Source organism: Pleurodeles waltl, chromosome 5, assembly GCF_031143425.1.
Source record: "Pleurodeles waltl isolate 20211129_DDA chromosome 5, aPleWal1.hap1.20221129, whole genome shotgun sequence".
NCBI classification, from domain to species: Eukaryota; Metazoa; Chordata; class Amphibia; order Caudata; family Salamandridae; genus Pleurodeles; species Pleurodeles waltl.
The window spans coordinates 688,333,570-688,350,095 of NC_090444.1; the positions used below are offsets into that span (position 1 = coordinate 688,333,570).

Genomic DNA, 16,526 nt, shown 5'->3' on the forward strand with positions numbered 1-16,526 from the left:
AGTGCAATGCATATTGCTTAGGCCTGTTCCGCGTGTGCGAGAGTGCTGTGTACGCCAACGGTGGTGTTGGTGCAGTAATGTACCCAGTGATTCCTTTGTCTCTCTTCCCCCCCCCCCTCTTTTTTTTGTTCTGTCATCCTGTCCTTGTGTGTATTAGCATCATCTGGCAGAGGAGCAGGAGCAGGGGCACTGGCGACAGAGGGAGCTGCATCCCACGCGACCCTGAAGGCAGAGTCCACAGATGCCAAGGGAACCAGTAGGACGGAGGGCGAGGGGAGCACCATGGCGGAGACAGGAGGAGACGACACAGACTCAGATACCTCCTCCGATGGGAGCTCCCTGGTGTTGGCAGACACCTCTGTGACTACCCCAGCTGCAGGTACAGCCGCCACCCCCACACCGGCACCACCCTCCCAGTAGCCAAGCAGCGAGTTGCCTGTGCCCGCTCACCCAGGAGGGTGGGCATCTCCTTCACCTCAGGCCCTGCCTCAGTGAGCCCTGCTGCCCTGAGTGAGGAGGCTATTGACCTCCTGCCTTCCATCTCTGTAGGGCAATCAACCATTGTGAATGCCATCCCGGGGCTGGCATCCCAGATGCAGCAATGCAATGCATTCCTGGAGGGCATTCACAGTGGATTGGCATCCCAACAGAGATCGATTCAGGCTCTGGCCTCCTCCCTGATGGCAGCAATTGTCCCTGTTTCTACCGTCCCCCCTCCAACTACCACTTCCCAGTCCCACTCCCCTCAACCCCAACCCATCCCAGGCACACACATGCAGATAAGCATGCACACAAGGCATCACACGAGTGGCACAGGCAAACACAAGCACCACACTTCATCCCACAGGCACTCACACAAACACCAGACAGTTGCAGACACGATTACATCCACTGTCTCCCCATCCTCCCCCTCCACCACCTCCCTCAAAGTCACATCCACACTCACACTTGCATACACTATACCTACATCCACTATCAGCATCACCACACCAAGCAGAACACACACCTCACTGGCAGACACCTCCACAACAGCAATGCACGCGTCCCCTGTGTCCTCTCCCACCATCTGTCCCCCCACTCCCAAATGCAAGCATTCACACATCCAACAGCCTCCCACCTCACATCAGCACACAGCTGATGCACCTGCACCCTAGTCCAGCAGACATACACCTCCAACAACCACTCCCTCATCGTTCCCTAAAAAGCTTTTCCTTTCCACTAGGGAAGAGTGTGAAGGGGCCTTCACCACCAGGGAAGAGTGTGAAGGGGCCTTCACCACCAGGGAAGAGTGTGAAGGGGCCTTCACCACCAGGGAAGAGTGTGAAGGGGCCTTCACCACCAGGGAAGAGTGTGAAGGGGCCTTCACCACCAGGGAAGAGTGTGAAGGGGGCTTCACCACCAGGGAAGAGTGTGAAGGGGGCTTCACCACCAGGGAAGAGTGTGAAGGGGGCTTCACCACCAGGGAAGAGTGTGAAGGGGGCTTCACCACCAGGGAAGAGTGTGAAGGGGGCTTCACCACCAGGGAAGAGTGTGAAGGGGGCTTCACCACCAGGGAAGAGTGTGAAGGGGGCTTCACCACCAGGGAAGAGTGTGAAGGGGGCTTCACCACCAGGGAGGAGTGTGAAGGGGGCTTCACCACCAGGGAAGAAGGGGAAGGGGCCTTCACCACCAGGGAAGAAGGGGAAGGAGCTTGCTCCACCAGGCAGAGAGGGGAAGAGCCCATCCACCCCTACCAGGAAGGGTAAGGGATCCACGACCCAAGTACAGGAGGAGACGAGGCACTCTATGCCAGAGGAAGCTGTCAGGCTGACACAGCCACCACCACCAGCTGTCACGGGCCCCCCACCGCCAGCTGTGGAAGTGCTGTCATCAGTGAGCGCAGAGGCTGCCCAGGAGGCACTTCCAACCAATCCCACAATGCAGCCATCGGACAGTGCAAAGGCTGCCCAGGAGGTTCCTCCAACCACCACCACAGTGCAGCCATTGGACAGTGCAGAGGCTGCTCAGGAGGCTCCTCCAAACACCACCACAGTGCAGCCGTCAGCGCCAGCAGACGCCATGTAGGCCACCCTCCAGGGGCTTCTGTGCTGGCTGCCCCCTCCAGAACCAGTGGGCAAGTCACCCATTCCAGAGACTGTGGCCTTGCACTCCCCAGGACAAAGCAATGGGCATGGAGCCCCATCCAGAACCAGTGGGGACGTTCCCATACTCGGCTGAGGTGCCCACCATCCCTCTGAAGTGCCTTCCCACTTGCAAAATGATGCCGCTGCAGTGTTCTCTCCGGATGTGTCAGGATACAAGTCAGGGTCTTGGGCTGTGGCCTTGTGTGCCCTTATGACTTTGGGCTGGGCATTGGCCCTTTATAGACATATGTACTCACCGTCGTCGTCTTCAATGGCATTGGTGTTCCAGGTGAGGCATAACATAGAAGATCATCAGGAAAATTTGCAGTTCGGGTTCCATGGCACTGTGATTCTTCCCTGTGTCTCCAATGGTGAGTACTTTCACTTCTCAGCTCTATTTCCGCCAGGCTTTTGTTGGCGGTACTGCCCCGGAAAAGGTGGCGGTTTTGTGTGTCTTAATATGGTGGGTGGTACCTTGTCTCCCGCCTTGCTGTTGTTGGCTGCCACTGTGGTGAATGTTGTTTCCGCCGTGGCGGTTGGTGTGGTACATTGGCTGTCTATTGGAGTTATCACCGCCTTGGTCATAATTTGGCAGAAGTTTCCGCCAGCCTGTTGGCGGTATTACCGCCACTTCATCACTCACTGCCAGGTTCATAATGAGGACCATTGTCATTTACAATGCCAATAGCTCTAACTCTCACAAATGTGAGGCCTGTTGCATTGCAAATGCTTGTTTCAAATTGGGTTAGCAGCCTAATGACTTTGGAGGAGTGTTTCATTATTCAGGCATTCCTGGCCTTGATGCCTTTACAACACTCTGGAGCTCATGAAGTCAATCGGGAACTGTAAATCCGAGATCAAAAGCAGAGCAGCATCAGCAGGCCTGCCTCTCACACAAACAGCAGCTCTAAAACTGCCTAATTTCTATCACTTGTGGATGTTGTTTGCTGCTGAATGATGGTGCAAAATGAAATCTGCGCATAAGCACTGTACCAAAGTGCGACTTTTCATCAGAACAACTCTGTGTCCTTCTCTCCCTCGTCTTGTTTTCGCTCATGCGCCCTCTGTTGATGTACTTGTTGTTGCCTATGCCAGCCCGTCTCTACCAGCCTTAGTTGTCTGTGCTGCTCCCAGGCTATACTGCCTTCACCAATATGTGCATCCCTACCCGTTTATCCCTCCCCCTTTATCCCTCCGTGTTGCAGACTGATCCGCACTCCTTCCATAATAAACAAACAAAAAGTGCCATGACACGGCCACCGTGTCATAGCGCTTCCCCCTAACTTTTATCTACTTGACCACAGTATCTCCGCATGTGAAGTGCTCTTTGCTACTAAGCAAGAACTCTGCGAATTTAACCCTTGACATGGCCGACTTAGTAGATATGTGGCTGACTGCTCCCCAGGCCAACCATTTGTTCAAAGGCTGAGGGTCATAAATGTGATAAAGTTCAAATTATTTTATTTGCAAGACAAATAAGACAGACAAAGATCACTGCAATTACACACAATATAAACTCCAAGCTTGACATTTCCAGGCTTTGATTTGATCCAGGAAGCGATTTGATTCCTTCTAAGCACCTAAAATAATACACACAAAAAAGTCACATCCAGATAAATGACAAATGGTTGTCAAATGCTCCAGGCCAGCGCAATTTGCACAAGATCCAAGGGACACCGTGACGGGGAAACTAATTTACTAGCCACTTAGTTTGAGTGAAGAGATCAACATACTAGATCCAAAAACATATTTTGCACTATTGCAACTTATGCTCAACTGACATGTTTGCCTTTAAGGATTAATAATGCTCATAGATTGCATGTAAACACAGGATTCCTAGTGCCAGGAACAAAATATTTTCCATTGTCTACCCAATAATCTTCAATTTGCATTTCCACCAGCTTCATTGTCCTGCTGCCCCCAAAACATTCCTTCCCTCTGTGTTGCATGTCCAGCAATAAAAACAAGCATTGGCAATGTCAATAGGTCTGGCCTGTGCAAGAGCTGTTGGCTTTGTCAATATCTTTTAACCATGTTGTACTGTAGCTTGGCTGCGGTGCAGCATGGCTGAAAGGAGAAAAAAAGGCGGTACAACATGCCAGTGCTGCCACTTCATAGCGCTTTTTCCATAGCAATATAATTTAGCACAGTGCTATTTTTCCACAACTTTCAGCTGTGCTACTGTACAAAATGGCTAACAGATATTGACAGTGCCAGTAGCTCTTGCATAGGTGAGACTATTGGCCTTGCCAATGCTTGTCAAGAAGTGTTGATAAAGACAATATTTCAAGCCTTTGTGAACTGTTGGCTATACCTGGCTTTTTGACCAGGCTGTGCTGCGTCCGCAAAATGCTTTTTAGCCATGATATACAGTATTGGCAATGAGATTAAAAAAAAGATGGAGTGTTGCGAGGTGCGCATGAGTGAGTATGCTTAATGACATCATGTCTGTCCAACGCATGGATAATGACATCTGTGTGTGTCTACTAAATAATGCACTGTTCTCTTTAATTTTAATTATTTACTGATCCAAGATGGCAGACACCACTAACTTTCACTTGCGAGCTATCCCATTTCTTACAAGGGAGTGGCCTCACAGCAAATGTGAGGTGACTGGTCCTCAAACTTTTTTTTTTAATCCTGAAAAAAAAGGAAATCATTTTAAGGACCACAAGGAGGAGCACGAGCAATGAAGGAGCAGTTAGAGGCATTCAACAGAGTTTGGGTGGGAGGTGCATCCTTGGGCTTTAGGCCATAGTATGGGGGAAGTGAGAATTAATTAGAAAAGAAAAGCTGTGGTGAAGGAAAACGGAGTATCATGGAGTGCATATGGTGGGGGCAGCATTGAGCAAAACAGCCGCACAAGGGAGAAAGGAAGTTGAGAGGGGTGACATGGAAAGTGGGGATGTGCAGGGAGAGATCTAGAAAATACACACAGACTCACGGAGTGCTGAAAGACAAAGGAAAAAAAAGTAATTCCCTGTTTCGTGAACAGGGAAGGATGTAGGTGAAGCGATCAGAGGATGGTAAAGAGGCTATGCTCCATGGTACAGATAAACACAAGAGGAGGAAGGCAAGCCTTTGAACGAGAAAAAAGAAAGTGAGAGGCATAATAAAGACAACCAGTGGTAAGCAACAGGTACTCTTTAGCGTGGTCCAAAAGGGCTTTCACCTCATAACAACCAGAAGCTGTTCTGTATGTGCGACTTCAAAATAGAACAAACGTTTAGTATCTATGGAGCCTAAAGTGAGAAGTTTGCTCTGAAGCCTCAAATTGTCTTGGGTTTGTGATTTTTGAAAACCCACATGGCTTTCCTCCAACGTTCTGTATTTTCATATGTTGCACAGTTGTGGTCCCAAGCACTTTTTAGTATTTGCCACTTTGTTGCAAACAGGGGCTTGTGTCCTTGGTTGGCACAGTATAGGTTTGTGGAACCTACATCGGCAACATGTGATTTTGTGCATTAGTGCCAGAAGGGTTCTCCGTTTTTGTTGCTTCTCATTTGGCACTGCGCATGGATATATTTGTGTCGCGCAGGAGTGTGAGGTTGATAGGCTTGCACTTTATATGTGCATACCACTGTTGTATTGATGATGCCTTTGAATGTATCTTTTGCTGGTGGTTATAAACCTTTCATCAGTATGATACCAGTGCCTCACCGTACGTTTAGCTTTCTTGGCTCCTTCTTTTAGAGGACAAGTCATTAAGTTGTCCAAGACTAAGGGAAGTGAATCATACGGAAGGTGGTGGCAAGCATGACTATATCAATCTGTAAAATTCCGTGTTAGCTATAAGCTTTTCTGTTCGGAGAGTGTTTTACACAGTTTGGTCATTCATATAAAAAGGTAACCTTCTATGTGAGTCTTCCAAAAGCCTGAGGTCCACACTGGGATTTTCATGCCAAAATCTCTGGGTTAAAGGGAACTTGCCTTCATGTTTCAAATATTTTAAAGTTTGTAATTACTATTTCATAAAATTGAAACAGAAACACTCCCATCAATATCCTCATACTTTAGGGCAAAATCATTTCGGCATTGAGACATTTGCTGTTCTGCAGTTGCTGTCTGGTGAAAAGCTGTAGTTGAGAAAAAATAAATAACTTCATAGCATATTTTCTTCACTGTAAAGTGAAATTTATATTCATAAACGTTGCCCATTCTCCTTCATAATAGTCATACTCTGAGAGGACCGAAATAAATGTATGGTAAAGGGAACCCTAGCAGACGATCTTATTAGGAGAGTATTTCCAGTATGTCATTTTCACAAGGCTTTTGAGCAGTCATACAAAGAGCTATAACGACCATTAATATTAGAGGGAATATTTGAAATGGTGCAAGTCTCACAGAGAAGCTTTTGCTTCTACCTCACTGCAGTCATTCTTTGCTCCCAGTTTATACATATTTTGAAGATAAATGGAAATGAACACTCCACAACTTAATAGATTATCCTGTATGAAATTCAGGCCTATTGACTGCTTGAGCTTGTAGGAGTGTGAAAAAGAAGTCACATCAACAAGGCTAACTTAACAAAATTAAATAATTCATGCACTTTCATTCCAAGTAAAATTGAGAGAAAGTGCTTAATATAGTGTAGAAGGCACATTTTCCTTATAAAAGCAGTTACAATGCACCAAGCCAACTACACTTGTGTATTGAAATTTAGGCACCTATTTATTGAATAGCCGTCAAGATACGTTCATCACTTTTCAAGAAATGGAGTTAGAGCTACAGTAAAGGCATGACTTTTCAGTGGGTCTGCAGTAGTGGGCGTTACTTGGGAGTTCAGTCTGTAAAATTCTTGCAAGTTACCAAGGAAACTGATACAGTTAAAGGTCTGGATTCTTTGCAGATACACATCCTACACAAATCAAATGAAGATGTCCACACTTGCGCAATCCAGCTGTTGATGCCTTATGGACAAGGACATTCCTTTCCGGGTGTTGAACCAACCTTGGTAGTTAGACCAAGGTTTATTAAAGAGGAAGATTCACATCAGACAGATTGCTGCCTTGTACAAAATCCACAATACCCAAGATAGGTTGTGTGCAGATGTACAAGACATAAAGAAGTAAACCTCAAAAAAATCAGAAGATAAATACTAACAAACATGTTCCACCCGGAATATAGCTAGCTATACAGAAGGTGTCTCAGAATAAGATGTGGGGATATCACAAATGGATTTCGGCAAGGGATCAATGTCATTCCATTTGTGTTCCTACACAAAAGATGAGCTATATAAACATATATAGCAACAATCCATGACAACATTTAATACACAGTAGCTTAAAATTAACAGTTCAATGTAATTCCAGTTCCTCGGAGTGCTAATGTTTAATATATTTATGTAATGTTCAATTTACCTTGCTGCTGAGTCTACCAGCCCCGAAATGGATAGTATTTGCTTGAGGATGCAAGTCTCACCCTTACGATTCTGCAACACAGTCACCATGCAAGCAAAATACGCTTCACCATTGCCACAAAGGTTTATTGCTGTACCATTTGCTACATCGATGCATTTTGATTGAGAGGATCTTGATCATGTTAAACAACACAGTTTCCCTTCCTCACTTTCTACCTCCACACAGTTCCTGCTTATGGTAAACAACACGGCTCTTAGCTGATGTAAATTCAGGCCAACAGCTATTTGTAAAGATGGTACATCAGTAATTTGACATTGCATTATGATTGTAGGTGGACCATTATCAATATCTTTAGTGTATCCCCAGTGCACACAAAACATGAGTACACAGTTGTATCTTCTGACCAGTAATCATCTACTTAGAACATTCTGCAGAATGTTTACAAAACAAAAGTATTCTTTTGTAAATCAGTGTATGATGCATGATCAGTATTCATTGTTATTGCGTAATTATTAAGAAGGTGCAATGTAATGTCAGTGATGCCAAAGTAGGCACAACAAGACAGAAGTCTTATCTCCTACCTGATGATCAGCCATTCAAACACTTTCTGCTGCATCCTTGACCATAGGATCTGTGAAGTAACAACAATTATCTAAAGTAAACCTAAAATCCTTATATAGAAATTAAAAAAGAGCATTTGTAAAGGCTTTATTAGGGGTAAGGTGTAGTCAGTTAATCTTAACACAGCTTACAGCCAAGTCTTTCTCTTGTTTTTGCAGTTCCTGAGTTCATTGGGTTTACAATGTCAAGTTCATAACTGCACAGCAAGGTGTACTTCGATGTTTAGTGTGGAGGCTTATACTTTTATACTTTTTTTTTTTTTTCAAGATCTCCATGGTGTAACTGGACTCTAATCTTCTCAGACACAATTCTGTTCTCCCTCTATAAAGTCTTTGCACACTTAGTTTCTTCAACATATCGCAGAAATGCAGCTTTACTGTGGTATCACGCTTTAAAGTGCCTAGCTACTGGATATGATTTATCTTCATTCCTGAAAGCCCTTAGATGTTCAACTATATACTTTTTTTACTAGATGAATTGTACTACCCAAGTATCTTTTTGCAAGGACTGGTTAAAAATAAGATGTGCAAACAATGAACATTTTAGTAGTTTTTGTTCCTTACTATGTGACATGTATTTTTCACACTTTTACTGTTTTTGCATGCTTTCAATTGTTGCATATATATATTTAAAAACCCTTTATTCTCTTCCACTGGAGAGCCTCTTTGTGTAGCCTGAAGTAGTAAGAGCAGTTCTGATTCCTTCCTGACAAGTCCTTCAGCTACAGATAAGATATCCAAAAAGATTGATGCTTTTCATAAGCAAATGTTTTTTTGTCCACAGACTGGTCTTAAGGTCCATAAATGAAGTTTATCCGGCAGGTGCATGCATGCTGAGTGGAACATGTGAAGCGAGATCTTGCCGGTGACTCTGGAGGACTTCAGAATTTCTCTGGCTCATACAATACGCAATGGACAGAATGGAGTGAGGTCCGTAATCCGTACAGGCTTGGATGCTACTGATTAGCTTGGAAGGGTGGTTGGCCCCAGTCTCTTCCTTGTAAGGCACATGTGAATGATGTTGAATGCTCTATAATGGGTCCAGACATTTTGAAGAGAAGGTGGACTAAGTGCTAGACAGATTTAAAGTAAACTGAGCCACTGCACAATTGCAGTGGTTACTGACATTAACGAAACAGTTTCCTCATCAGTTTAGGAAATTCAGACGTTATTCCCAGGCATTGGCCTATAGACAGCATAAGGCTTTCCATGCAGTGGCACTGCAGACAGCCCAGTCCTATCCGGGCCATGGTCGCAGCTCCAACAGACACTGCATGGGGCAGCAGGGCCAGCAGTTTTCCAATTTTGTTTGCTCTACAGCAGTCGCTGCTGCTTTAGGTTGTCCTCTGTGGTACATGCAAGGTTAGTGGGAGTCAAGATACAGCATTACCTCCCTGGCTGTCTGATGCCAATCTGACGGGCCAGGCCACCCTCCTTTCCCCACCCAGAGCTCACAGTAATAGATGTGTCGCTGTTGAGTTGGAAAGGAGGAGATTAGAGACCTCTGGTCTCGTATGGCGAGCATGCTCCACATCAGTCTGCTGGAGCTTTGAATAATCTGTTTGGCCCTCAAAACCTTCCTATTGTCAATCATTGGAAAGCTGGTGCAGGCTCTCACAAACAACACCCAGAGGCTCTGTACCTTTAGTGATGACTGCAACCATAGAATATCGTCCTGGTCACTAACTACCTGGCAGGGCCCCTGAATGCCAGAGTGGGATCAACTGTGCAGGTGACATTTGGCAGATCATGAGTGGCATCTTAATTCCAAGGTGGTTCAAGGTTTCTGGGCCATTGAGGGGAGCCCTAGTTAGATCAGTTTACCATTTTTGAGAGTGTGCAGTGTCCACATTTCTGCACTAAGGAGCTTCCTCTAAGGCGTTGGTTAGTAGGTGAATTTAGTCTGTAGAGAGACTGCTGTACGCCTCACAAATGCCTCTTTGCCTTCAAGTTCTGAAGATTATGAAGACCAACCTTACATAAGTCGTCTTGATTACCCCGACTGAGCAAAGAGATTGTGATACCCAGAGTTTTCGAACCTGAACATTTGCCCTATGATCAGGCTTCCATCATGTGAAAACCTCTAGTCTCAAAACAAGACATTCCTCGATGTGAATCTCATTAATTTACACCTCGAGGCATGGAGGCTGAACAGCCGTAGTTGAATGTGTTTGAATTGCTGACCTGCCAGGTACACATCTATGAAGTCCAAATATGCTGAGTGCCAGGACAAATGTATTGTCTGGTGTTTTGCCCGAACCACCGGCCCTCATACAGGCCAAACTTTCTGATCATTTTTTTTCTTCTCTCCTTAGTCCAGCAAGGCCTGGAAGTGGGCACAATGATAAGTTAATTATTGGCCCTTTTGGCCTTTTTGCATTTAGCAACCAACCATCCTTGTTTCAGTTACTGGCTATAATGTGTTTCATTCAAAGTTTAATAGAAGTTTCCTCCTAGATCATTTGTGATGGCGCAGTGGGTTCCTGATCAGATCTTGACATTCCTTATGTGCACTCCCTATTTTTCAATGCACAGCCACTCCTTAAGACTCTTAACTCTGAAAACAGTCTTTATTAATGCCATCTTGTTTGCACACGCTGTGTGAGTGTGCTGCAGGTGTTGTCATTCCAAAAATCTGTACATTGCCTTCTTTCCAGATAAGTGGATGTTAAGGACTTGGGCTGCTTTCCTCTTTAAGATTGTGACACCATTTCATGTTGGCCAATCTGTTGTCTTGCCAGCATTCTTTGTCCCACCTGATCCCTTGAACGAGGAGAAGATGTACCATTGTCTTGATCCAAAGAGAGCATTGAGCCATACATCATCCAGAGGAAGTATCGTCTGGTAGAAAATGAGCTCTTTAGGGGCTTCTCAGGTGCAAAGGCATGCAGGAAGAGAGAGGACCATTTCAGTGTGGCTATACTCCTGCATTAAATTCTGTGATGCACTGCCAAAAAGTAGCACTCTGAAGGCCTAAGCCACCAGAGCCAAGGAAACTATTATAGCATTGGTGTGAGGGCTGCCTTTTCTTGATATTTGCCACGCTGCTCTGTGGACATCGATACATATGTTCATGAAGCACTATTTCCAGTACAGCCAAATGTGACAATTAAGTCACTGTGTTTGCTGTGACCTGCAGGACTTTCTGGTTTGAATCCACTCCCCAGGCCATCATCCTTGGGAAGTTCTGCTTTGGTATCTGTACTAAAGGGGAGGAATCTGTAGTTAGAAGTAGCCATCAGAAGAACAAGTTATTTACCTTTGGTAATGATCTATCTTGTGGATACTGTATCTAATTATAGATTGTTCACTTCCCACCCACCTCTCTATTCTGTAGAGTGGCCTCTAACTCCCAAAAGTTCCAAGTTAGAAATCAGCACACAGTTGTCAATAATTGCCTTACATTTTACATGTGAAAGCGTTGAAAAGGAAAGAGGAAAGAAACTGATGCTAACAGCAGGTTTGGGGTTTCTGTGGAGCTCTGTTCTGTCATGTCTAGAATGATTAAAAAAAAACTATGTGAAACTACATGACTCCACCTGGCGGTGCGTGGGAGCACTGCCGTTGAAATTCTCCAGATACCCTACAGCACAAGGGGATGTTCCAAAGGTGAGGAATTCGTAGTTAGATAAGAGTTCTTTAGTTCTCCCGAATGTGAACAAAAGGCAGGTAGTTTTGTCAGGTGGATTATCAGTAAGGCCTTCCGTGGGCTCATAGTGGGGATGAGTTTTGCCGTTTAAAATGAAGATGCTTTGTGTTTTTTTGTAGTGAAACTCCGTACTATTGGCAAGGAAAAATCCTTTTCAAGATGAGTAGGAATTCTATCAGTTTCCCAAGCAAGATTTACACTAAAATTGTTAGTAATTGTCAACGTGCATACAGTAATCTGTTCTACTGTTAGAAAAGACCACCAATGGAATTAATTTGTCAGTCTGAAGCTGCAAGTGCATTAACGAATGGTCAAATGCATTGTAAGCTTCTGTGCAAGTGAAGTCCATTTCTTCAAAATATGACCCCACAAGTCTGCCTCTGCCTGTCGATCTTTTAAAAGATTTATTGTTAGAATGCTTCTTTAGGTCATTAAGGGAGTTTTTTTCCCCCAACACTTTCCAATCTTCGTTTAGTTTATAAATATTGCAAAGTTTAAGGAAAATCATTGGCTAAAATCTTTTAAACATGTATGTTTTTGCTGAAAGAACAGGAACGTCGAAAACTCACTTAGCATGAATTTTCTTCCAAGGCAAAGTTTCTGCAGAAAAAGTCTTACATAGAACATTTTTGCAAGAATGTACTTCTGCGGGCAAAGTTGACCACTGTCAACAACTAGCCAAAACGTTAATTATCAGCTCCATGAAACTTTGTGCAGACATTAGTTATTTTGGCTCATTCATAGAAATAGTAAATCTTGCCTCCCACCACTGTTATCATGAACCCCCAAGACGTGCATCTTCAAATGGAGCTGTATAAGAAGGCATCTCTTGTTCACCTGAAATCAAAAAACATCTGCTTTCTCCGGTTTTCCAATGGGAATTTGTTTGTAAAACATATGGAATACATCTTGTATTCTTTTTCATTTAAGGTTATGACAGCACAGCAAATATAATATCATGTTTGTTGATTTAAGCGCCCTTCCTTTCCAGATGCTTTTTGGGAATAAATTAAAGCACACACATTTTTCTGCTCAAGTATTTAATGTCAGAAATGGATCCGAGGTCAATGGACACCCGTACATACATATTGCAAGACATTTTTTTTTTTTTTTTTTTTTTTGTACTTCCTGTTTTCCATTTTTGCAAGTGTGAAATATTTACTGGCCTGATCTAATTTGCTCTTACTGATGACCCAGTTTTTTCTGTGTATGTTGTGTGTATTTCAGTCTCCTGCGATTTCTGAAATTGTAATTATTTTAGTTCATTTCAATTTTTTTGAGAGGGTATTTTGAATGTGAATAAGTCTCCCTCACTTGGTCTTTTAATTTATAGCCTGATTGTCTTATTTGGAATGCCTCATGCACTATATAATGGCTATTAAAAAAAAATAAAAAATCACTCTTAAATGAGTGAGATATTGACATGCTCCGAAGAAGCTATTTTGGAAGCACCCCAAGCTTTTCAAATTAAAGAGTGTGTGCATGGACTATGATGTCACACGCAGCCACACCTGCTTAATGAATTACTCGTTCCAGTTTTGTTCTTAAGCATAAATGACACTTTGATGCATTTTTTTATTCTGACTCCTTATGATTTTTATGAACAGGTGACGAAGTAGCAGGAACTGGATGTCACAAAGATCATTTGCACGAAACGTCCTTCAACAGTACCTTTTTTCGATGGGAGGAGGATGAAATACCAAGGTCAGTGTATTGTGGAGTGTTCTGAAAAATCACTGGTCTTATACAAACCTAACTGTGCTGCTACCAAATATCTAATGTGATTATCTGACTTTCAAGAGCCTTCAGTATGTCACCTTCGAAATACTTATCTTTCTTTAAGGGGCTCTAATGCTAGCTGAAATTCCTGTCTTGAGTCCTATGCAATCACCTCTTCTTTTGTGAAATGAGCATTTTTTTCCATGTAGGGGTCAGGCATATTTTTTCTTGCAAGCAAGGATCCTGTTAACATCTATTTGTATTGCCTAATTGATGTCCATTTGTAGTTTCAAAAAGTTTTCATTGTTAAAGCGGATTTGGTTTTGATTTCATTGTGTTGCTTTCTTGAAGGAAGGTTGCTTCATGCATGTCTGAACTGTTTTGTATATCATCCACTCCTTATCCTTTTACGAAGCTTGTGTACTTGGTATGGATCCGATGACACACGTCTTTGTAAGACTCTCACAAATATATATCTGTATGAGCTAGAACTCTTCTTTAACCTTAATTCAGTCCTGGGTGGTAATTCAGCATTTTATCGGAGTCGCCATTTAAGTTTCTTATCAAATAAGTTGCTTATCCAGTTGCACAAGTAAGTACTCAATAACTGGCAACAGCGGGGATGAGTCTCAGTGTGGACCTGGATTGTAATTTCTGACAGACAGGAATTAGTGGGTGGAGGTAGGACTTTTAATTTTTGCCCCTCCTGTGACCACTGTGCTACTTTCTAAAGAGCCCCATTGTTGTCTCAGCATCCCTGTTATTTGGTTAAGGATCCTCCAGGGATGACATTTCAGCTACCATTCCTATGCTAAAGACTTGAAGGCATCTGAATGTAGGTGGCTGCTGTACTTTGTTGTTAAGTCTCACAAAGTCTTCTTGCAGTGGAAGAGTCAGTAGTAGCAAGTGGTTTAAAACCTGATACCATGAAATGGAAATGTTGCAGTGCATTTTGTCCTAATCTTGTCCGCAGATATGGTTTTGCTACAGATTGTCCTCTGAATTGCTGCATTATTCTTAGAAGGGATATTTAACCTTGTGAACAAGTTATTTTGAATCCAGTTAGTTATTTGTTCTGTTCACTATATAATTAATGTTGAGTATTCCATGGCCCTCTTGATATATCTTTAAAAAATATCTATCAAACATTCTTTCTCTCTTTGTCCCTTTGTTCTGGAACACAGGCAACCCCAGATTGGTTTCAACCTAGTTGGGCCTCATCAGTGTGGTATATCTTGGATTCTAAGGCCAGGATAAATAGAATGTGTCATTAGAGAACCAAATTTCATGTTAGAGTTGGCTAAATTAAGCGTCAGGAAAAGGCAAATTATGCAGCACATTCAAATGTATACATCGTCATTTTGACACACATTAATACTGGCCAAATTATTTCCTTCGTTAGCATCTGTTTTACTACTGACTACGGGAATCAACTACTAAAAGATAACAAGTTAACTTTTGCGTTGGTTCTGTCATTGTGTGGCACCATGTGAGGCACCTTTTTAAATACTTTTTACCTCGTTACGCTAGAAACACATTTTTATTGTTGCAATGTGCAATTATGCATCAGATATTAGATTATGCAGTACTTATGGTTACTCCATAGTCCTGCGTAAAATGCTGTGATAGCCTTTGGCACGCAAATTTAGAATCGGGCTTTTTTTATGCAGAGTAAATTAATGTAGGTTTTCACTCTGATGAGACTTTGCACCAATTACAGTGATCACACACATAGCCTTTACCATAACATCTATGCTATACCTATTTTCTTTTTCATTTTTTCATAATGGTCCATAAATTGACTTGACTCTTCTTTTTCCTTTTCTCTTTTGTCCAATTATTTGTTCTTTCCTCCTCCTTTTCTTCTTTGCCCATCGCTTCATCCATCTTTATATCTGTGCACCTCACCCTTTTCTTATCTCTTGACTTATGTTCTCCCCTTCTTCCTTAACAATTCTGTCTCCATTTGTTTTGTGGTCTTTTCTTCTATCGTAAAGTGCCATATGTCAGAAAAAGGGGCTTACAACCAAAATTAACTTCAGAGTTACTGTCATAAATTACTTTTATGCCATTTAGATACTTTCACTCAATTAAACTATCGGATGATCTCATCATGAATTAAAAATTTGCAAATGAATGCTTTACAGTTGGGAAATCAACCTTCAGTCGATATCTTATAGAGATTTCAAGATTCTTAATCCTCTGATGCCTTTGTTTGTAGCATATCATTCCCTTCTCCACTTGTCTTTTCTCTTGATCTATCAGAATGTCATTATGTGCATTGCATATATACTGTGCATTCTTGTCCAGTAACTGAAATCAGATTGGGTTTACAACCTCTCCCACTCCCTACTAAATGCTCCTATAAATCAAGTGTTGTTTACGTGACTCGGTTTAAACACTGACATCTATCTCCATGTTTTAAAAACAATATTGTTGAGCTGTCCTGCACCGTTTGGGACAGCTCTTTTTTTTTTTTATTTTTTTTTAATTACTTATCTGCTCACTGGTCACAGTGGTGGGAATTGTGGATTTTAAGAGGAAAAATATATATGGAACATATCTGCACAACTTTACATTTCTTTGCCAAATTACAATAACATTCATGGAATAAAATGTTGATTCTTACAAGGACTTTGCCATAGCATTATCACTTTGTAAGCAACCCAACTCGTTGGGACCCGGATAATATCCGGTTACTGCAAAAAACAAATACAGGTGAAACCTTAGCATCAAGGATTTATAAACTAATTAAGTCTAGCTAGAGAACTGATCATGGAACAAAGACATTTTGTAGAAGATGTAGTGAAAATACGAGAGAGACTTTATTCATTGTTTGAGCACTCTCACTTATCTGTGAAAATGGCATCTTTTTTTCTCAGTCCATATCTGTGAAGCTGATGAGAAAATCGTGACTCTGGGTATGAGCAGAAATCTCTTAAATATTTGATCTGAATATTAAGATCACCCCTACAGAACCTTCTCAGCATCTGTGAAAAACAACATTTAGACTTTTTTACCTTGTTCTGAAGACAAGACAATAATGTCCAACAGG

At 42.6% G+C, this 16,526-nt stretch overlaps 1 protein-coding gene across 4 annotated transcripts in view; it reads left to right on the plus strand.

Moving 5' to 3' along the window:
* The window catches only part of REV3L (REV3 like, DNA directed polymerase zeta catalytic subunit), a 948,974-nt gene that overhangs the window by 221,262 nt on the left and 711,186 nt on the right, over positions 1-16,526 (plus strand). For all 4 annotated transcript variants that reach the window (XM_069234598.1, XM_069234599.1, XM_069234600.1 and 1 more), the window contains exon 5: positions 13,360-13,456. In XM_069234598.1, the coding sequence (XP_069090699.1) occupies positions 13,360-13,456 (97 nt within the window). The remainder of the gene's footprint in view (positions 1-13,359; positions 13,457-16,526) is intronic.